Source organism: Camellia sinensis, chromosome 5, assembly GCF_055761805.1.
Source record: "Camellia sinensis isolate YWXY chromosome 5, ASM5576180v1, whole genome shotgun sequence".
Classification (NCBI taxonomy): Eukaryota; Viridiplantae; Streptophyta; class Magnoliopsida; order Ericales; family Theaceae; genus Camellia; species Camellia sinensis.
The window spans coordinates 169,060,930-169,083,999 of NC_138965.1; the positions used below are offsets into that span (position 1 = coordinate 169,060,930).

Consider the following 23,070-nt stretch of genomic DNA (forward strand, 5'->3'; position numbering starts at 1 on the left):
TCAAATTTTCTGAACACGCAGCCCAGATAGATAGTGAACACGCAGCCCACAATTTAACTGAATTTGCATGTAGCGTATTTGACTTCATCGGCATACAGCCCATTTCATCTCATTGGCACACAGCCCATTCATTCCATTGGCACACAGCCCATTTCATTTCATTGGCACACAGCCCAGTTCACTTCATTATTGACACATGTATTCATTCTGAATGCAGGTTGGTTCCCGCAGTGTGTGGGGGTATGGTTCCACCATCGCGCGAGACTGGTATGCCGAGCTCCCGGAGGGTGTCCGAGATTTGGTAGATTTGGCAGGATTCGGGCCCTTCTGCGTCGGGTTGTCACATTGTCCTGCCAGGAGGACACTGATGGCAGCCTTGGTAGAGAGATGGTGGGACACCACCAACTCCTTTCATTTCTCTGCTACCGGGGACACGACCATGACGCCTTTTGACTTCGCTGTATTGACCGGCCTTGACGTTGGAGGTTGGTCCATCCCCTACGATGAGGATATGGGCGAGTGGGAGGCCGCCTGGATGTATTTATTGGGGGCTCGCCCACCTGTTGACAGGGTCTCTGGGAGGGTCCGATACACTTGGTTCTCTTTCCATTTTCGGCGGGCGGAGATGGTGCCTGAGACTCCCGAGGAGACAGAGCAGTATGCCCGCGGTTTCCTTATGTTCCTCTTCGGGACTACCCTGTTCGCCGACAGAGGGAACACCGTTGGGCTATACCTGCTAAGCGCTCTGGTCGACCTATCACAGGTCAGTAGATATGACTGGGGTGGCGCCGGCTTGGCTACCCTTTACTTTTATATGAGCGCGACCTCCCGCGGGCGGGGCGATTTACTTGGCGGCTACTGGAGAGCCTGGGAGGTAATTTTCTGTCCTCTTGATTTACATTTCTGCTCTTCATTACTTGTGCATTGCACACACAGCGCACTTTTACAGTCTGTATTTTGCTCTCAGCATTTCGTACTTACATTCTGCACTACTTTTCTCAACTATGGGTCTATGTATACTTCCCATCATTAGCCCCAGAGTTGGAGGTGGCGGGGATTCTCATGACCCCATATTCATTGGTGTTCGAGGGCCCGCACCGGCCGAGACCTCGAGAGACCCTCCTTAACCTGCGACAGTACTTCGACACTGTGCGACATTCAGAGGTACCTCAGAACTTTCAGTTCCTTTCATTTTCATCTTTGATTTGCCCTGTATATTCTCGATTTCTGATTGGTTTATGCTTTTATCATTCGCAGATCACATGGTGTCCCTGGGTGACGGTCTCCGACTTTAGTATACTGGAGCGTCAGACATCTCCCAGTATAGGGTCCTGCTTGAAGGGCCGGTTGGCAGGGCATGGTTCCTGGGAGAACGCTTTCTGCGCCAGGTATGGGGGTATCTTTCTCAGGATCCTCCCGCAGTACCTCCAGCCAGTATGCGGACTGCTGACAGGCTGTCTTATTCGGAGGTAGTCGGCGCCATGCTGGGCAGTGATGCTTTACTATATGTTGAGGAGGGGGACTACGCCACTTACCGTCACATATACTTGATGCCTCCATTGACGGGAGCTCATATCCCGATGATGAGGCCTGCCGGTATGTCATCCTCGGGCCAGGCTCGGGCTCGGGCTGCAGACGCCCCTTCTACTAGCAGGGCCGGTACATCTAGAGGTCGGAGTAGACCGGTTCCTCCGGCTCCGTCGACTCATCCTCATCCCGGATGGCCAGATATGCCTACTGAGTTGATGGCGTGGCAGTATGGGGCTAGCTTTCCGACTCCGATTCCACTAGAGCCTCCGATGCCCAGTGATCGATACGCCATTGATCCGGACTCACCGCCGGTATGCTCCACTTTTTTTCATTCATCATTCAGATGTTTAGACACTCTTCTGTTCACTGATGATTATGAGCTCATTTTTGCAGCCATCGCGAGGGTACATGGAGGAGGTGGTTGGACTGGTGGCCACACTCGAGGGCATGGTCCTGCGTAGGGAGGCACAGTTGTCTGTCGCGGGCATTCAGGTTCCCTTCAGTTTTCTGGCATTTATCATACTTCTGATGACATGCTGATTTCTACTGCATCGATAGACTATTTGTGTAGAGCACATCTGACACACACCCCACTTGTACACTGTATTTACATGCACCCACTTCATGTAGCCTTTGCTTGTATCTGCATCTGATGTATATATTTGGACTGATGCATTTGAATTGAACTTTTTGTTTTCAGATGCCTTCATGGTCCGGTCAGCCGCAGGCCAGGCCACCTGGGCCTCCTTGGGGAGCTGGGCCATCTGGGCCTTTTCAGGGAGCGGGGCCATCTCGGCCTTCCCGAGGATCCGGGTCATCTAGACCTTTTCGAGGAGCTCGAGGAGGGCCTGTCCGCAGACGCAGGGCTCACGTTGTGGAGGTGGAGCCTGACGAGGAGGAGGAGGAGGATGCTGAGGAGGAGGAGGAGGCTACCGACCGTCAGTCAGAGACATCTGCTGAGGAGGGAGGCTCCGGTTTTAGCTCGGGGAATAGAGGCGAGGCTGAGGGGGATCCTGAGGATGACAGCTCCGAATCAGATGATGATGATGGTGCGGAGATTGTCCCGCAGAAGAGGATGAGGAGTGCTTCTCGTTCCCGCTCCCGAGGACTTTGATGCTGCTATTTCCTGCTTTATTTTTCTTTTTTGCTAGTAGTTTGTAGCACTTTGCACATTGTTAGGCAGTTTTATTTTTTTTGTAAAACTTGTACCTTTGTTTGTTGTAAAGCATGATGAAATGAAATAGCTTTTGAAAAGGTGTTTGTATTTTAAACTTTTAGCATCGTATCACATCAATTTATTTTGCACAAAAATGGAATTGAATGGAAATGCGCGTTGTGTAATCACCAAGTCAGGTAGTGAACCGACGCAACAAACTAAGCAACTCAACTTACTAAGATATAACAGAACCTTAGGAAGTTTACAACTCGATAAGCAAAATGTAACAACGCAAATAAACAAGACTTTAACAAAAATTGCTTAAACAGAGAGCAATGACTCAAAAACACAAAACACGTCCGCTCGACAAACAACTCGATAAGCAAAACAACAACTCGATAAACAAAACTCAACAACAACAAAGTGTACTTCTGACGATCTGGGCATCGGAACGCATCCGAAACGGAGGGAGATGAAGGCCTTTGACTCTCCCGTTGCATGGAAATGCTTGGAACTTTCCCTCGAAGGGTAAAACAGGGCCAAGGGGATACACTGGAGCATTGCTGGCCATCCCTGGGAGCCGGCCGGCCATTTTTGGTGGAGAGAGACAGCTGGCCGGCCATTTCTGAAAAAGTAAATGGCTGGCCAACCAGAAAAGGTGGCCGGCCGGCCACTCAGTCCTGCAGCCACCAGATTTTTGACACGTGTCCCCGTGAATAGTGTTTTTCCTTCTATAAAAGCCTCAACTTCGGGAACATTCATTTCATCTTAGTTTTAGACAAAGATGGAGGCGTTTCTCGCAGAAAATGTTACATCTTGGATCTCTTCTCTAGATGGCTCGGAAAAGCTGAATTTCCGGGGTTTTGGCTTGAATGCACTATTCACGCTGAGCCGTACTCCGCTACATCTCCCTTTTCTCCATGCCGCGGCAAGGTTCTGGAATCCAGTGACGCACGTTTTTAGCTTCGGCGGCCAAGAGGTATGTCCCACTTTCGAAGATTTTCAGGTTTTGATGGAGTCTGAATGCTCTGAAGTGATCTTGCCCCAACTCCGTTTTGGCCATGCTCAGACTTTAGGGCGGATGTGTGGGCTCACGGCGCATGACGCTCGATCTCTGATCTGCAGTGGGGAACTAGACATCTTCGGCTTGATCCACCGTTTTTCTGACGCCGGTGACCGCAGCAACCATTATTGGCAGGGTTTCCGGCAACACGCCCTCTGCTTGTGTATGTTGTCTCACTTTCTGCTTTCCTCGGGCTTCGGCGGGGCTAGCATTCGCCTGATTGAAGTCGCCCAAGGTTTGAGAGAAGGAAAGAGCTGTATTGCCATGACCTTGGCCGAGACACTGATGGGCTTAGATTCTGTCTATCGCCGGGAGGCGACTAGGTTCGCTGGGAGTCCATTACTGCTGCAGGTAATGTTTGCCACCCAACCTCACATATATATTTGCTCACATCACTCGACCCTCAGGCTCGGTTTTTTTTCTCACAAAACCCTTGTCTTACTTTTCTCTCATCGTACATCTCTCTGTTCTTTATTCTCTCATTTTCCATCCCTCCCCTAGGTATGGTTAATGGACAAGTTGCAGGTTGTGGACTCTTGCCCGGCCTATTCAGCTCGAGGCTACTTCTTTCGGCAGCGCCTAGTCAATGCTTTTGACGAAAGGTGGTGGTTTGATTGGATGTGCAATTTGTCCGCAGACGGCATTGCTTGGCGTTGTCCTTGGCTCAACCTCCCGGCAATGAGCTATAGTATGTCTCGGCTGATTGGGATCCAATTGATTGGTCTAACCCACTGCGTATTTTATTTTCCGTTCCGGTTCCTGCGTCAGTTTGGCCATGATCAGACTTGTCCACCGGAGAGGATTGAGTACCCAGCCGCTTTCCCAATCCGGGGTGCATACCTTGCCCGATATGCCACAGCATGGAGGACTAGAGAGCTCTTGGCCCCTACTTCAACTTTCAGTTGCACTTTGTCCGATGAGTGCTTGGATTGGCTCAACGAGGAGGCACAGGTTGGGCCTAGCTTGGCATCAGATGCTTCGTCCAGCTCTAGGAGGGGACGCAGAGATACTTGATTCAACTATGCCCCAAATTTATTGCTTATTTAGCATTTTCAAGTTTTCGTTATGAATGCACTAAAAAAAAGCAACCTCGATTGTAATGCAAGAGCAGGAGAACTCAGTTTTGAAATCAATGAAATTGACAGTTGTGGTACTGAAAATTTTTCGCTTTTGGTCCAAAAATGGTCTTAGTCGTAAAAAGATTAATTTGAACAAAGTCAACTTTTATTGAAACTTTTCAAAACTATTTTCGATGCGGATCAGAACTGGACACGCCGAAAATCTGTCACTGAGATGTACAACCCCAGATCCCTTCAACTGGAAAGTTGCCCCTAGTCTGAAGAACAATGCGACACTTCAAAGCAACGGAAAGTTGCCCCTAGTCTGAGTAACTTTGCACCGTCGCGGCAACGGAAAGTTGCCCCTAGTTTGAACAGCACTGTACCGGAGATCACGATAAATGCTGATGGATAAAGATGACTGAGATGATCAAAGTGGACAGAGTTGATCGGGAAAAAGTTTATGGCTGAACTTCGATGTGAAGTTGCCTACGTATCCCAAAGATGGGAATCAAGCCTTACGTAGTTCAGGCGCAGGTTCGCTCGAGTATTTTCACTCTCCTTTTGCGCTCTAACTTTTTCCAAGGCCGCCCTTTGCGGGTTTTCAACCTTGCGCGCTCAATTTTTATATTTTCTAATTTTTTGTGCTCTGACTTTTGCCTAGGTCGCCCTTTCGGGTTTTCGGCCTAGCGAGCCTCTCAAGGATAGTATTTCTTCAACTTGTCCATATTGATCGGTTGTGAGAACTCCAAGCCATCTAGATCCATCAGAACCACAGCTCCACCTGACCAGATAGCTTTGATGATGTAAGGACCAGTCCAATTAGGTTTGAACTTGCCCCTTGGGTCGTGGATGGGAGCTCGGTTGTCTTTGAGCACCAAATCTCCTTCTTTCAGATTCCTGGACTTAACCTTCTTGTTGAAAGCCCGGGCAATTCTTCGTTGATAGCCTTGGATGTGGTACAGTGCTTTCAGTCTTCTTTCATCAAAGAGCATGAGTTCTTCGAATCTGCTTTGCTGCCAATCTGCTTCGGCTATCTGGCATTCAGCCAATACTCGTAACGACGGAACCTCAATCTCAATGGGTAGAACAGCCTCCATTCCATAGACTAATGAATATGGAGTTGCTCCAGTAGAAGTTCTGATTGAAGTCCTGTAGCCCCACAGAGCAAATGGCAGCTTGTCTGGCCAATCCCGATAGGTTTCCACCATCTTCTGTAGTATATGCTTAACATTCTTGTTGGCGGCCTCAACCGCTCCGTTGGTCTGCGGCCGGTATGTAGATGACTTATGGAAAGCCACATTGTATTTCTCCAACAAGTCCATCACTTCTTTCTTGAAGTGGGAACCATTATCTGAAATTATTTCGTTTGGCACCCCGTAGCGACAGATGATGTTGTTCCTGATGAACTTTGCGACGTGCGACGCCTTCAACACCGCATATGATTGGGCCTCGACCCACTTTGTGAAATAATCTATCGCTACTTCGATAAACTCATGCCCGTTTGACCCTTTCGGGGTAACAGCTCCGATCACATCAATTCCCCAAACTGAAAAAGGCCATGGAGAAGTCATGTTGTACAGTTTTGACGGCGGGATGTTCATGCGGTTTGCATGAATTTGACACTTGTGGCATCGCCGAACAAAGCTAATACAATCCTCCTCCATGGTTGACCAGTAGTAGCCCTGTCTGAGGATCTTTCTGGCCAGCATTACTCCATTCATGTGTGCACCACACTCCCCCCCATGGATGGCTTCCATCAGGTGTCTTGACTCTTCAGCTTCTACACAGAGCTTATGCATTCCCAGATGACCCCTTTTGTACAGCTTTCCCCCGCAGATAACGAACTGAGCAGCCATTCTTCTGACAGCCCTCTTATCTTTGGCATTTGCCCCTAGTGGATATGTCTCCTTTTCCAAGAAGTTCCAGATGTCGTAATACCAGGGGTTGCCGTCTTGAACCTCATCTATGGCGGAAATCGACTCGTATGCTGACGTGAACTTCTGATCAATAATGACCGGACGCATCCGGACTCCGGACGGAATGTCTATCATAGAAGATAGAGTTGCTAATGAATCTGCAAACCTGTTGTTCTCTCTCACGAGGTGGGTGAAATTCAACTTCTCAAACCGAGGAATTAACAAATCTAAGGTTTGGTGGTAAATTATCATCCTTTCCTCCTTGACTTTCTAATCTCCTTTCGCTTGAGACACAACGAGGTTCGAGTCCCCAATGACGTCCAACCGTCTTGCCCCTAGTTCCAGGGCTGCTTCCAGGCCAGCAATACATGCCTCATACTCTGCTTCGTTGTTGGAAACTTTGAACCAGAGCTTGAATGCTAAAGGAATACGGGAATCGTCAGGCGCTATCAGCAACACCCCTATCCCATACCCATACTGGTTTGACGCTCCGTCAAAGTACATCATCCAGGTTTCATCTTTGACGTGCAGAATGGCTTCATCTGGGAATAGATACTCAAACGCTTCATCCCCCTCAACCGGGTGGTCGGCAAGGAACTCCGCTACCGCTCTCCCTTTTACTGACTTGCGCGTTACATACTTCAAATCAAATTCAGAGAGCAACAGCAGCCATCGAGCTAGCCTACCCGTAAGTGCTGGTTTCTCGAAAAGATATTTGATGGGATCCAAACGCGAAACCAACATTACAGAGTGGGCTAACAGGTAGTGCCGCAGCTTCCTGGTTGCCCATACCAAGGCCAAACAAGCCTTCTCCAGCGGTGTATAGCGGGTCTCGTAATCCAGCATCTTTTTGCTCAGATAGTATATGGCCCTTTCCACTTTGTCTTCTGACTCCTGCGCGAGCATGCAACCCATGGTAGTCTCAGTTACCGAAAGGTACAATATCAACGGTCTCCCCGGCTCTGGTGGCGACAACACGGGTGGGTTCTGTAGATACTCTTTGATCTGCTCAAAAGCTACTTGACATCGGTCGTCCCACTGGAATTTCTTTCCTTTCTTCAGGAGGCCAAAAAGTGGTTCACAAGTCAAGGTTAATTTAGAAATAAACCGTCTTATGAATTGCACTTTACCCAGAAAGCCTCGCACCTCCTTTTCAGTCCTTGGTGGTGGCATTTCTAAGATGGCCTTGATTTTGGAAGGGTCGACCTCGATGCCCCTTTGTGTGATCAGAAACCCTAGCATCTTCCCTGCTGTAACACCAAACGTGCATTTCTGGGGATTCAGTCGCAGCCGAAACTCTTTGATCCTCTGAAAGAATTTTTGTAAGGCGGTGTAGTGGCCCTTTCTATCTCTGGACTTGACAATCATGTCGTCCACATACACCTCGACCTCTTTATGGATCATATCATGCAATATTGTAGTTGCTACCCGTTGATACGTAGCTCCAGCATTTTTCAACCCGAATGGCATCACTCTATAACAATATGTACCCCACGGGGTAGTGAACGCAGTCTTCTCCCGGTCTTCGGGTGCCATTACTATCTGATTATAGCCTGAGAAACCATCCATAAACGAAAGCAAGGCGTGTCCTGCCGTAAAATCCACCAATTCATCGATGTGCGGCAAGGGGAAGTCGTCCTTCGGACTGGCCCTGTTCAAATCTCTGAAGTCTACACAGACCCGAATTCTACCATCCTTCTTTGGCACCGGAACAATGTTGGCCAACCAAGTTGGATATTCAGATACCAGCAGGAACCCTGCGTCAATTTGCTTGGTGACCTCTTCCTTAATTTTGAGAGCCCAGTCCGAGCGAATCCTTCTGAGTTTCTGTTTGACAGGGCGGGCCTCGGGATCAAGAGGGATCCGGTGCTGTACGATCTCAGGATCGATTCCAGGCATGTCTTCATAGGACCACGCGAAAACATCTTTGAAATCTTTTAATAAAGCGACTAAGCGCTCGCGTTCCTCTGAAGACAACGTGGACCCGATCTGGACCAGCCGCGGGTCCTTCTCAGTACCAACATTCACAGTAGTGATTTCATCCATTAAAGGTTTAACAAATCTTTCCTGCTCTTGATCAATTAATCGTTGCAAAACTGGGGGAATTTCTTCCTCGCTGTTTTCATCAAAATTTTGAAAATCCTGATTTAAGCAATAAATCAAAGGCACAGAAAAATACTCGGAAACCACATCCACATCATTCTCATTAAATATTTTCAAGTCGTCAGATTCCTCTGTTACAACAGACTCAAAAGAAAATGAAAAAGACGACCTAGACAAGACTGTGGCATCCGGGTTATCACCCCCAGGAATACCGGACTCAGACTCAGTCGAGCTGGAATCTGATTCCGACGCACAAGATTCGGTAGAATCAGATTCCGGCTCACTACCTGACCCGGAACTGCTAGATAAAAAGCCTTCTTCATATTGCCAGATGAGAGAAGGTGCGATAGATGCATCCAAGATCGGCGCTGGAAAGCCCGCAGCTATTTCATCTCCAATCACAGAAACCGAAGAGTTATCCCCCAAGCACTCTTGGCTGATCGGAGGATCTGATAGTAGACTCGCCAGTGCTACCCCCATTTCAAGCTCTGTGCTCTCAGGATCCACTGCTTCACATTGCTCAACCTCAGTTGGTGGGTCTGTCTGCGCTTCGGCAACGTCATCCCCAGATAATTGTATGTCGAAGAAGATTTCAAAACCAGGCACGCGCGTCCCCTCCGCGTTTAGCCATGGCTCCGGGAAGCCGCAGAATGGAAAATCTTCCCCCTCCCGGACGAAACGTCCGTTTAGGGTACCCCAGATGGGCCTGTGCATTAAATCAAATGGCTTCCTGGCCTTCTTTGCTCTGGCCCTTCCGGCCATTTCTTTTCCTTTCCTCACCCAATCCTCCTTGGTGGGCAGATAACCCAGTCCAAAGGTGTGAGGGTTGTGTGGCACTTCGGCCAATACTGAGACGCCCTTCCGGCCGCTTCTCCCTAATCCCATCCCGGGGGTATGTTTTAGCTTGTTCATGAGGTAGATAGATTGTGCACTAACATACATGCCCTCATTCGCAGCCATGACATTCTGCACCACTTGAGCCTCGGCCAAAGTGAACCCCGACAAAAACACATCCTCCGTGCCGTGCTCGATCTCCAAGACGGGTGTGGACACTTCCGGCGGCGGATGGATTGATGAATTCCCAAAAACGATCGCTACCCCTTTCCCGTGGGGGTACTTTAGCATCTGATGTAGAGTGGAAGAGACTGCTTTGACCTGGTGCAACCACGGTCGCCCCAAAAGTAGGTTAAAGGTTGCGGGAACGTCCAAGATATGAAATTCGATGCTGTGTTGCCCTGGACCAACCTTGGTTTGAATTTTAACAGTCCCCATCACTTCTCTGCTGGTATTGTCGTATGCTCTGATCACTTGGGTAGTTGGGACGAAGTCCACGGGTTTCAACCCGATTGCATATGCCGTTCTGGTCGGGCAGACATTAATCGCAGACCCGGTATCAACAAGTACCACCGGTATCCACTTATCTCTACATTCCACAGAAATATAGAGAGGTTTGTTATGACTTGTGCCCTCAAGCGGTAGCTCCTTGTCCGAAAAGGTTAATGCCGGGGAACCTCCTCCCGGAAAAACCAGCCCAACCAGCTGTTCAGGCGTGGTGTCTATGGAGAGTTTGGACTTGTCCATAGCAGATATGACAGCTTCTCTGTGTACTCGTGATGCCATTAGCAGTCCCCAGATGGAGATGTCTGCTTGTATTTTCTTTAACTGTTTCAGCACAGCTTCATTTTCAATCTGCTTCTCCTTCTGTCTCTCCGCTTCTCTATCCTTCCCGGATGCCTCGGGTTGGTCCAGGTGTGGGGGTTTGAAGTACCGCCCACTTCTTGTCATGTGGTCAATCTCATCAAGGTACCAAGTGTCACCCGGTTGGTTATTCCCCCAGTCTTCATCGGTGTGGGCAAGACACAAGTCGTCATCTTCCCACCACATTCCGCTGGCAGCCAACAGACACCTGTCTGGCTCCGGTCCAGTCGTACTCTCAGTGCTCTCTGTCCATATGCTCGCGGCATTGTCTGTCTTCGTGCACACAGCACTTTCAGTCCCCTCAGGGCCCTTTGCCTTCCTGGCTCTCTCAGTAGCCTCAAACTTTTCTTGTTCCAGCTGCGTCAGTACAGCTGTTTGTTCAACAGTTCCCATCTCCATAATGCCCATGTCTCGAGCGGAATTCTTAGCACCGGCGCTCTCCGACGATACAACTTGACTTTCGGCCATTCCGGCCACAACTGATACTTCTGCCCCTGCCGGGCTCTGTTCTGGTTGGGCTTCCCCCACTGCATCTGGTTGATCCTCGAGCCATCCAGTGGCCTCCTCTGATCCCTCATAATCGTACCAATTGATTGACGCCTCCCCCAGTTCCTGGTCATCAAGAAATTGCAGGTTGGCAAAGTCTTCTTCTGTGGCTGTCAAATCATCTGCCCATAGCCCAGATCCATCCCCCCGGATCATGCATAGCTCTCCTGTCTCTGGCAATTCTACGCTTAGCCCAATTCGGCTCGTTGATAGGATGTGCTTGCTTGGATCATAGGCTCCCCCAGCAAAATTCTGCCCAGTCCCAGATTCAACAATCTCATTTTCTCCCAAAATCTGCCCTGCCCCGTCTTCGACGGTCACCACCATTGGTTCTGGTTGGGTTTTGGAGATGTCCACCATGCACAAGAAATCAGTGCAATCGGGGAGGAGCACCTCCGGCTTGGGTAGGTGGGTGGGTGTAATATAGATGCTAGGATCGTAAGATACAACCCCAGTCTGGATAAAATTAATTCTTTTGGGAGGAGAAGCTTGGTTATGTGGTGGGAGAGGGTTGGTGGTGACATTGGGTTTATCAGGGGGTGAGATCACCTGTTTGTCAATAAGATCTTGGATCTCATGACGCAATCTGTAACAACGGTCGGTGTCATGACCGTGTTGTTGGTGATACGCACAGTATTTTGACGGATCGTAAGAGGGGGGGAGTGGATTCGGTAATGGCTTTGGTTCCAGGGGTTTAAAATGATTTTTTCTGATCAATATTCCCAGAACCTTGGTCAGAGGCATATATAGTGGGGTAAAGGTTCTTTGGCCTCGCGGTTGGAATCGGTTGTTTTGTGTGTTGCTTCCGGACGCGCCGGAGAAGGGTGTGGCAGTCATGGGCCTTGGAATGGGAGGGGGAGTGGTGGTGACCATACTAACTTCCGAGGCTCTCGTATTTGCAGCGCCACTCGGGCCCGCATTGTTGTTATGGTTAAAGGTCCTCCTCGGTTGTTCCCTGTCATGGTCAAACAGACCTTGTTTCATTGCGTCTTCGATTTGCACCCCCATGTCATGTAAATCTGCGAAAGTAGGGAAGGGGACTACAATCATTCTCTGCATCAACTTCGGGTGGAGATTGCGCACAATCATCCGGATTTGATCTTTGTCAGTGGGCCTTAAAGTCATTGTTGATGCCTTTGCCCTCCATCGGATCACAAAGTCCGAGAAAGATTCCTTGGGCTCTTGCCTTGTCGTTTCAAGATCGCGGGTTGTGATCTCGATCTGAGTGTTGTACGAATATTGCGCGACAAAGGCCTCAGCCATTTCATCCCAATTCTTTTTCACTTCATCTTGTAATCTTGCGTACCAATGGGAGGCCACACCTGACAGGGTTCGGCCGAATAGTGAGAGCTTCTGTGGTCGTGTTAGGCCCATTGGCCGCAAGACATCTGCAAACAGTCGGATATGGACCATGGGGTCGCCGGTTCCGTCAAAGCGGTCGATTTGTGGCATTTTGAACCTATCGGGGAGTGTTACGGCCTCCTCGGTATATCCATCTTCGATATCCGGCATAGCCTTGACCCCTTGGGATTTCTTGAAGAGCTTCTCCAGTTTGCTCAATTTCAGAGCTGTATGATCAACCTCGACCTCGAATGGAGAGTCCGGGTGATTGGGTGTATGGACCTTGGACAGTTGTGGTGGAAGCGGGGGCGGAGCTGGCCCCGTTGGAAGATTTGTGTCTTCTTGCAGATTTTGGATAGTCGGCACAGTATTCTGGGTGTTTGGAGGAGCGTTCTGAACAGCAGGTGCCTGCTCAGGTAATGGGGCTCCTGCCGGAGGAGGAATTTGGTGTGAAGCAGATGCTGTACTCTGTTGTTGCAGTCTGGTAATCAGCTCAGCCTGCTGGGTCATAATCTCAGCTTGCTGCTTAGCGAGTTCATCCCGGCGAACGGCATCCTGTTGCATGGCCCGCATGGTTTCCTGCATTTGGCGCATCATTTCCTCAACTCCTGTTGGTGCCGTCATACTGTTTTGATTTGTCTGAACTACTGGCAGATCTGTCTCAATGGGGATCTCAATCCAACTGTCCACTGATGGGGGATACCACTGTTCTGGTGCTCTTTGTTCAGATACACTGCGCTTTTTCTGCTTCCTTCTTGTAACAGGGGGTAGAGAATGGAACACTGGCTGTCCGTCGATTAGATCCTCAGATCGATGGAGTCGACGACCTCGTGTCCAAAGTGCTTGGGGAATGCCTGTTGGGTTGGAAGCAATCGTGCTAAAACTGACCTAGCAAAAGATAAATAAAGCGAAAAGGAAATAAATAAACAGATAAACGGGCAGCATAACAACTTAAAATAAAATGCAAGACACACAGTCGGGCATAATCCACACACAGTCAATAAGCTGAATACATACTGTCCTCAAACACTGATTATTATCCCTGTATCACTGTTCCCTAAAACAGAATCTGATATCCACAGATAACTAATCCTCAAATACTGGCTGATGCCCGCAGGCCTGATACCCATAATACCGAACTGATGCCCGCAGGCCTGATGCCGACAATACCGAACTGATGCCCGCAGGCTTGATATTCAAACTCATATACTGATCTGATGCCCGCAGGCTTGATACTGACAATACTGAACTGATGCCCGCAGGCTTGATACCCAAACTCATATATTGATACATGCATTCCTGTAGAGACGCACTCTAAAGCACATAACAGATAAGTGAGAGCCAAAACACCCCTATGTTGGGGGTAGGGTTTCCTTGTCCTATTGTGTCAGGAGCTAGGGTTTCATTACGCACGCAGCGGTTTCAAACAACCTATAAACGGGTAAGCAACCTGTCCTAATTTGGAATGGTCACTATGGATCCGAATATGCACTAGGTCGAATGGTCAAAGAGGGTGCCCCGGTAAAACCGGGGTTTGTGTTCCCATACTGGCAGAGCCCACAACCGGTCAGCCTTATGGTCATGCCTTGACAAGACAAGCCTCCGGCAAACCGTTCAGGAATAGCAGATGGCAAACACGGTGTCCTAGGCGCACCAATGCAAATGCAATGCAAAGAAACACACAAGTGTATTCAAAAACAGATATCATGAGTTCGACTCAAGTTCTCTAAATCCCCAGCAGAGTCGCCAGAAACTGTAGACATCCCCGAACGCCCCGGGAGGGTGAGCTCCCGTTCTGTTCATTTGGGGTCACTACAGCTCGGACTCTTTAATGTCACGGTTCCTAATCTGAACCAAAGAGTCCAAATCCGGCAAATCGTTTTGAGAAACTGATTTTTTTGAAAAAGTAGTGCCAAATATGGACTGCTTTGCCAGATACAGAGTCGCCACCTAAATATTTTATTTTGGGAAATTTAGGAAACCCTGACTCGGTGCCAAGAGGCCACGTGTCCGTCATCACCAAAGTTGCCTCGGCTCGGGAACTTGGGTACGATTGGGGAAGGTCACTTCGTGAGCACCCCCGCTCGCCCGGTCATAGACCGGCCTCTACTAACCATGATATCAATTTTTGAAAACATTGTATGTTCTTATTCCGGTTATTGGCCTAGTTTACTATGTGATGCTCACAGCATACAAGTATAGACCGGGTCGCCCAAATTGGAACAAAACATTTCATGCTTGTTTTTGAAAATGGTTTGCTACCCGCAGGTAGGTTTGAAACATTTGATGATTTTTTCCAATTCAAACAACCCAACCTTCACCCACAGGCATTCAGGCAGTTATATCATATAAGCACATAGCCTCATGGTAAGCATGCTATCATGGTAGTCACTCACACGCATGTAAGGATGCTAAAGCATAAAACTCACCGAGTACTCCAAGCCAAAATAGAAACTACATTAGAAATCATGCATGATCCTAAGTATACAGAAATGCCTAATGCAACACATGCAAAATGCAACTATAGCAGGCTCGGCTATTCTAAGATGGCATATGGAATGTTACAACTATCATGTATCCAACTTTGAAATTGAAAATACAATGCAGTTAGTATGATGCGCCGAGCCCGGTGCATGCAATACAGATGAATGAATGCAAACATGCTGTCATACTGTATGCTAATTGAAACATGCCCTAATCTAACCATCATAAGCGGATAAATAAAAGGGAGAAAGACGTGGGGTTGGAAGACATACAACACACTCACGCACACTTATTATAGTTGTGCCCTCTCGCAGAGGGTCTGAATAAATATACAGTCCAAATATTACAGTCCCGAATAAAAGAATATTACAGTCCAAAATATTACAGAATCCTAATTAATTAATGAATTAACTAAGAAAGCAAATAAAACTGGCGTGCAAGCCAGGGACTGCCTTGCTTCTGACGGATGATGCATGTCCAGATTGTCTTGCGCGGAAATCCACCGGAATGCCCCGATTAGCCTCTGTTTACATCTGTTCTTGAAATGCGTGCCAAGCCTCAAAAAGTTGCTGATTCCTGATTTTACTGCAACAGAGAGCAGGAAAGGGGCATAGCAATGTATTTGCACAGATATATGCATGTCTCGATCCTCGTGCCACCAATCACGCATACCGAGGCATGATGGCCGAGGAGTCGAAATGCACAACTCAATATAGGATGAATGCACATGAAACTACAGCTAAAACCTAACTCCATCATGGATAATCCGGAGTGTCGGTGACTGGAGAATTGAGACACATTCCGTCACTCGGAGTACGAAATGTACCTCGTTTCCCGTGCCCGGGCTAACTCCTATCCCGAACACGATGCGATATGCATGATATGCATGAAATGCAACTAAGATACAATCCTAACATATACAATGCTATGGAAATAAAATGCCTCGAAATGCGTGCACACGGCCACGCAAATCGAGAAAATGACAGAATGCAATCTAAGATACAACCTAGTATGTATTATGCTATGAAAATGAGCTGCCTCGAAATGCGTGCGCGCGGGCACGCAAACCGAGGCAATGGTATATGTAATGAAAATGAGATGCCTCGAAATGCGTGCACACGGGCACGCAAACCGAGGCAATGACGGAATGCGATGAAGTGAGGTGCCTCGAAATGCATGCACACGGGCACGCAAACCGAGACAATGGCAGAATGCGATGAAATGAGGTGCCTCGAAATGCGTGCACACGGGCACGCAAACCGAGGCAATGGCAGAATGCGATGAAATGACATGGAAACATGATATGGGCCTATACCAACATGAGTGAGCCTCAGCCACACTCACATAGGATGCCGGTGAATGAAAATGGGGTGCCTCGAAATGCGTGCACACGAGCACGCAAACCGAGGCAATTACGGAATGCGATGAAATGACATGGAAACATGATATGGGCTTATACCAACATGAGTGAGCCTCAGCCACACTCACATAGGATGCCGGTGAATGAAAATGGGGTGCCTCGAAATGCGTGCACACGGGCACGCAAACCGAGGCAATGACGGAATGCGATGAAATGACATGGAAACATGATATGGGCTTATACCAACATGAGTGAGCCTCAGCCACACTCACACAGGATGTCGGCGGATAAAAAAGGGGTGCCTCGAAATGCGTACACACGGGCACGCAAACCGAGGCGATGACGGAATGCGATGAAATGACATGGAAACATGATATGGGCTTATACCAACATGAGTGAGCCTCAGCCACACTCACATAGGATGCCGGCGGATAAAAAAGGGGTGCCTAGAAATGCGTGCACACGGGCACGCAAACCGAGGCGATGACGAAATGTGATGAAATGACATGGAATCATGATATGGGCTTATACCAACATGAGTGAGCCTCAGCCACACTCACATAGGATGCCGGCAGATAAAAAAAGGGTGCCTCGAAATGCGTGCACACTGGCACGCAAATCGAGGCGATGGCAAAATGTGATGGAATGACATGGAAACATGATATGGGCTTATACCAACATGAGTGAGCCTCAGCCACACTCACATAGGATGCCGGCGGATAAAAAAGTGGTGCCTCGAAATGCGTGCACACGGGCACGCAAATCGAGGCGATGACGAAATGTGTTGGAATGACATGGAAACATGATATGGGCTTATACCAACATGAGTGAGCCTCAGCCACACTCACATAGGATGCCGGCGGATAAAAAAGGGGTGCCTCGAAATGCGTGCACACGGGCACGCAAACCGAGGTGATGACGAAATGTGATGGAATGACATGGAAACGATAGCAATCATTCTAATGGAATTTCAGCATGTAAAATATGGGGGAAGACAGTCCCGAAATGAGGCGAAATGACATGAAATGCAAGGAATTGTCCCGAAATGCGAATTTAGGCACCCGAAATGACCTATAGCTATGCCAAACATGCACAATATGGACATGCAATGCAAAGGCAGAAGCTAGAAAGTCCCAAAAAATGCACTTTCACAGTTATAAACATGGCCAAACAGCAAGCATAGGTATGGTAAAAATAGCATGCAAGAATAGGGGCCAAAAGAGGGGTAATGAAGCAAGTGATACAAGAAAAACCCAAACTGAAAAATTTCCTTCTACAACATTGAAGAGGGACCAAAAATATGAATATTTACAGTTTATGGCAGCCTCAAAATCAGTATACAAACATGATATAAATGTGATGCAAAATAAGGCTCAAAAATGGCTATAACATGAGGTATGCAAAATAATCACCAAACAGCCAAAGACCCTGAATAAAATATGTATAATGGACCAAAATAAGCACTTTTCCAGAACTGTAAAATGGCCAAAAACAAAATCATGGTAGGCTAACTAAACATGCAAGAATGGGGAATAAAAGAGGGATATAACATGAAGTGACCTATGGAGGCCCCAAACCATGAAAGGACCTAAATTAAACATGAAGAATGGACCAAAATAAGCACTTTTTCAGAACTGTAAAATGGCCAAAAACAAAATTATGATAGGCTGCCATTGCATGCAAGAATGGGGAAGAAAAGAGGAGTATAAAGGTAGGTACAACATGGAAGTCCCAAATGGTGTTGAGCCCTTCTTCAATGTTGAAGAGGGGCTCAAAATAAGCCTAATATCAGTTTACAACATGCTCGAAAACAGATTGCTCATGGGTCAAAAATAGCATGCAAAACTATGACATACAAGAGGATCAATGAAGCAAGTATGTCATGGAGGGCTCAAACAGGGTTGAGCCCTTAATGAAAAGTGAAGATGAGCTCAAAAGAGGGCCCTTTTCAGTTTGGGCCGGAGCTTGAAACAAAAAGCAAGTGGGGCTTACAAATAAATCAAGAAAGAGGGTCAAAATGAAGAAAAGGTTACTCACCCTTGAAGACTCAAACTTTTGTTGCTTCTTGGATGAATTTGCAGCTTCTTTGGCCTTTGAGAAACCTTCCTTGTTGCTGGAAATCAGGTGGTGGTGGTAGAGCTTGGTGGTGTAGAAGGAATGATGGTTAGGGACTTAGAGATTTTTCAAGAAATGAGAGGTATAGAAATGGAGTTATGTATGGAAGCTTGAAGAAGAATTTCTCTAACCCCAAAATACTACAAGGCTTGCTTGCTATATAGGCCAACAAGGGGGTGTAAAGGTGGGGAAAAAGGAGAGTAATATTCCCCCACGAAATATCCCCCAGATAAAGATCTTTTCTGGGGGATAAAGCCTCACAGCTGTAAAGGGAACAGTGCAAGGAATACGGCCGGCCTGGTACTTTTGTTGCAGGTGGCCGGCCGGCCACACCCCCTAGCCGGCCGGCTAGGGGTCAAAAGGTTCAATGAGATTTTCTGGCCGGCCACCAACTGATGGTGTTCTCCTATGTGTGTACAACACAACCATGTGGTTAAAATTCCAAGAAAGTGGGTCCAAGGGGTTCAACATTGGCCCGGAAGGAGGGGGTCAAAAGGGTCAAGTTGAATTAATGGCCGGCCATGAACTTTTAGGGTCCTCTCATGTGTGTACATCATAAATATGTGGTTCAAAGTTCAAGAAAATGGGTCCAAGGGGTTCAACATTAGCCCGGAAGGAGGGGGTCAAAAGGGTCAAGTTGAATTAATGGCCGGCCATGAACTTTTAGGGTCCTCTCATGTGTGTACATCACAAATATGTGGTTCAAAGTTCAAGAAAAAGGGTCCAAGGGGTTCAACATTAGCCCGGAAGTGCGAAAAACGGGCGCCGGAGGGCGTCGGAGGATGTATAACTGGTTGCTGCAACAATTGCTGGCCTCCCACCCTTCAGTGACCTCCCCGGTGATAAAACAGAGGTACCTGCCAAAAATGAACGAAAACCGTTGCAAAACGAATGCTCGGGGACCAAAACATGCAGTTCGGGGTCCCGAAAATGGGCTGTTAAGCACCGAAAGTGGCATTCGGCCACGAAGTGGGCTTCTCAGCCCCCAGTGTCCCTCAAAAGGGAGCAAATAGGAAGTATGCCAAAAATTAAAGCAATAGGAGATGGTTAAGCGGTCCCGAACAGAGGCACACGGCCTGACGGCTCCGAAAACCGGAAACCGGACTCCGAAATGGGAAAAATGGCCTACGGCCACCAAATGTAGCCTACGGACATTGAGAGATGGTCTACTGGACCTCTCCCTCCCCTCAGGAAAAAGAAACAGAGAAAACCGAGTCTGGTTCGCAAACCGAGACAAGGTACAGAAGAGGGTTCGGAAGTCCGGAGGCAGGGCTCACAACCGCAACTCTGAAACTTCTGAACGAGCACATTATGCAACATCACCAAGTGCTCAATCGGTGACGTCTGAGTCTTAAGGTCGGTCAAAAATGGGGTGTCTACAGCACCAAGGAGGTAACACAATCATTTGCTAGCACTAAACCCACAGATTGTTGTTGCTGGTGTGTTATTAAGTGATGTTACTTGTAAGATAAATTGATAGAGAGAGAGAGAGCAAGTGAATAAATGAGATGTATTATGATTGATGTTAATTTACAAAGGGAGCCTAGCTCTCTTCTTATAGCCTGTGATGTACATTGGATGCGAGGCATCGAAAGCATAAAGCTGAAAACATAAAGCTAAAGTGGTGTACACTAACAAATGTCTAGTCTAATGGGTCGTGACTGTACATAATGGGAGGACAACTAGTTGCTATGAATGATACACTAAAAATTATCACTACACTAAATTAACACTAACAACCCCCCTCAAACTCAAGGAGGATAGGCACAAACCAACTTGAGTTTGGAAAGAGTAATAAAACAGGAAAATAAACTAATACATAAAATAAAATAGGATAAGAAACACTGTATGGTCGTGTCAGACCGTTGGTGAGGACATTGTATGGTCGTGTCGGACCGTTGTAGCAGCTAATCGGAATCAATGTCGAGACAGTTTACGGGGTCATGCCGGACCGATGTAGCAGACACTATGTGGTCGTGTCAGACCGTTTGTTGTAGAAGCTAACCGAAATCAATGTCGGGACAGTTTACGGGGTCTTGCCGGACCGATGTAGAAGCATTTGGTGGTGCACCAAGGGGGCGACTTAGGGAGTGCGCCCTGGGGTGGCTTGAGTGGTTCCCATGGTGTATAACCATGCTCATCAGCTTGGGTGGTTCGCATGGTGTGTAACCATGCTCACCATGATATATGTATAACCCCCCCTCAAACTCAAATAGGTGTAAAGATAGAAACCTATTTGAGGTTGAAACAAAGGGATTGATAAAGTAGAGCAAAACAGCTCAACACAGTGGAGATGGTAAAAAAAAAAAAAAAGGTTTTTTTTTTTTGAAATAAAATCAGCCATCATTCAGTAATGCAGTGGCGAAAGAGAAATATTAAAAGAGAGTGGTGGAAAGAAAAGTTTAAAAGAAATGATGGGAAAGAAAAATAAATGTGGGTATTTGAAAGAGTGTAAAAGTAGTTTGGAGAAAACAAATAAAAATAATTGATTTTGAAATCAAACGTGATAGGAGGAGAGAGAGGGGACAAGCCCATGTGATAAAGTGGAGAGAGAGCTGGGTATGCATATGAGCATGTGTTTGTGCTGGTGGAACTGGTTTTGATACATGGAGGTAGTGGAGAATTATTTTATTGGAGAGGGGAAGGAAGTGGGAATAAAGAGAATAAAAAAAAAAAAAGAGGGTGAGCATGATGAGGCACTGATCTGGACAAAGAGATACACGCATGGGCAGCTCTTGAGGCTGCGTTAAAAATTGGAGTAGTGGGGAACAGAAACAGTGTGCAACGCACTGTGCACCATCCCACTTCACAGAACAGAAATAGTGTTTGGGAAAGGGTCTAAAAGACCCACAGATGATAAACAAAGAAATAAAAAAAGAAAAAGAAAAGAAGAATCGGTTTGTGGAGGAGCTGTAAGCGGCGATGAGTCCAATGCCTTGGTTGTTTTGTAAACCGATGAAAGCAAGGAAGAGTCCGATTCCAGCGGTGGAGGAGATTCGGACTGGTTTTGAAATAACTTGAGCAAGTGTTGTGCGCAACGCAACTGATGAAATGAAGAGGAAGATCAACCCTTCGGTGAACACTACCCTTCGGTGAACACGACTGCAAGAGCTCCCTTATAGGAGAGATGGCCGGAGCCATGGAAACCCACTAGATTGTAAGCAAAGTAAACATTGCTCCCCCTGAAATTTTGATGCAAATGAAGGGCCCTGATTTGCTGCAGGCCTTCTTGAAGAAATCCGCATCAGGCATATGAAAGACTATCAAGACAGCGGGCGGTATCAGCCGTCGGATCAACGACAAGAGAGAGCAAGGGGCTCTAGTAGATTGCCTGGAGTTGATGGAGCTGTCAATGGATAGAGTGATGGACTCTGTGGTGGCAATTGAGAAAAGGACAGCCGAGTCACATTCGGATGCCCATTCATGGCTCAAAAGTGTTCTCACCAACCATGTTATTTTCCTAGACGGGTTAACTGGATCGGCCCGGTCCATGATGGAGCCTGAGCTTGAAGACATGGTGGTAAGATCTAGAGCTTCTCTATCCATGGTGGTGGCAATATCACTACCGGAGGATGATGAGTTAAGTAAACAACTTAAAGTCCTCATTTTGAGCACTACACAAGAAAAGGGTTTAGTGGCAGTGGAGTTCTGCTATGGAATGGAATTTGTGGCAGCGGAGTGAAGATATGTGTAGAGGTCCAGCGGGCGGCCAAGGTGAGACTGCCGCCCGCCGGTGAAGCAGAATTACTAGGTTAAGAACCGAGCTCTGATACCATGTAAGATAAATTGATAGAGAGAGAGAGCAAGTGAATAAATGAGATGTATTATGACTGATGTTAATTTACAATGGGAGCCTAGCTCTCTTCTTATAGCCTGTGATGTACACTGGATGCGAGGCACCGAAAGCATAAAGCTGAAAACATAAAGCTAAAGTGGTGTACATTAACAAATGTCTAGGCTAATGGGTCGTGACTGTACATAATGGGAGGACAGCTGGTTGCTATGAATAATACACTAAAAATTATCACTACACTAAATTAACACTAACATTACTGATGTTGATTGTTTGAAGCAAAGGTATGCTAATTGTGATATGGCTGCCATACATTTTGCTGCTGGGTTGTTTCTTGTTGGTGCAGCCTATGGTTGATCTATTTGGTTCAGAACCTTGATGGTGTGCAGCCTTCACTGCTGACTGCTAAGGAATTACAGGGGATTGATTGCTTCTTGTTGCTTGTTTGTTTATTTTTTGTGGGTTGTACTTTTGTTGGTTACTTACCAACTCAATGTTATACTAGTAAATGATTAAGCTTGTAATTTGGTAACAACATAGTTGGAATACTTTTTGCACTTGTCATCCTTTATTGATGTTTATTTTTGTATTATGTATTTTGATTTTCATTAATAAAGTTTTTTTTTCTGATTAAAAAAAAAAAAACATAATCAAAGGTTTAAGCCAACTAAAAATAATAAAGTCACATGATTGGTTGCAATCTTTGTTGTGATGATCTAACAGCCTATGTTTAAAGTTAAATAGAAAAATTACATCATTTTAAATTGTGTGGTTAAATTAAGCTAAATTACTCCAATCTTTTCCTATAGTATTGGAGAAATGCTACGAAGTTGTGGAATGATGATAATTAATGTAATGTTAGCCTTTTTTAAATCTAGGAGAACCCCAAACAAAATCATATACA

The 23,070-nt window shown here is 47.0% G+C and overlaps 1 protein-coding gene across 1 annotated transcript; it reads left to right on the forward strand.

The window, feature by feature from the left end:
- Window positions 1-1,337: 1,337 nt before the first annotated feature.
- On the forward strand, window positions 1,338-21,629 carry LOC145791859 (uncharacterized). The gene is made up of 4 exons (XM_082872315.1): window positions 1,338-1,841; window positions 1,924-2,022; window positions 2,231-2,410; window positions 21,579-21,629. Exons 1-4 carry the CDS (start codon window positions 1,437-1,439, stop codon window positions 21,627-21,629), a joined length of 735 nt encoding a protein of 244 aa, XP_082728441.1. The 5' UTR covers window positions 1,338-1,436.
- Window positions 21,630-23,070: the final 1,441 nt, after the last annotated feature.

What these genes read in the sequence shown, in the direction of transcription:
- LOC145791859 (XM_082872315.1), top strand. Translation starts at nt 1,437, where the DNA reads ATGCGGACTGCTGACAGGCTGTCTTATTCGGAGGTAGTCGGCGCCATG. An exon ending in TTGATCCGGACTCACCGCCG is followed by an intron (nt 1,842 to 1,923) that starts GTATGCTCCACT and finishes TCATTTTTGCAG; the next exon opens with CCATCGCGAGGGTACATGGA. An exon ending in TGTCTGTCGCGGGCATTCAG is followed by an intron (nt 2,023 to 2,230) that starts GTTCCCTTCAGT and finishes TTTTGTTTTCAG; the next exon opens with ATGCCTTCATGGTCCGGTCA.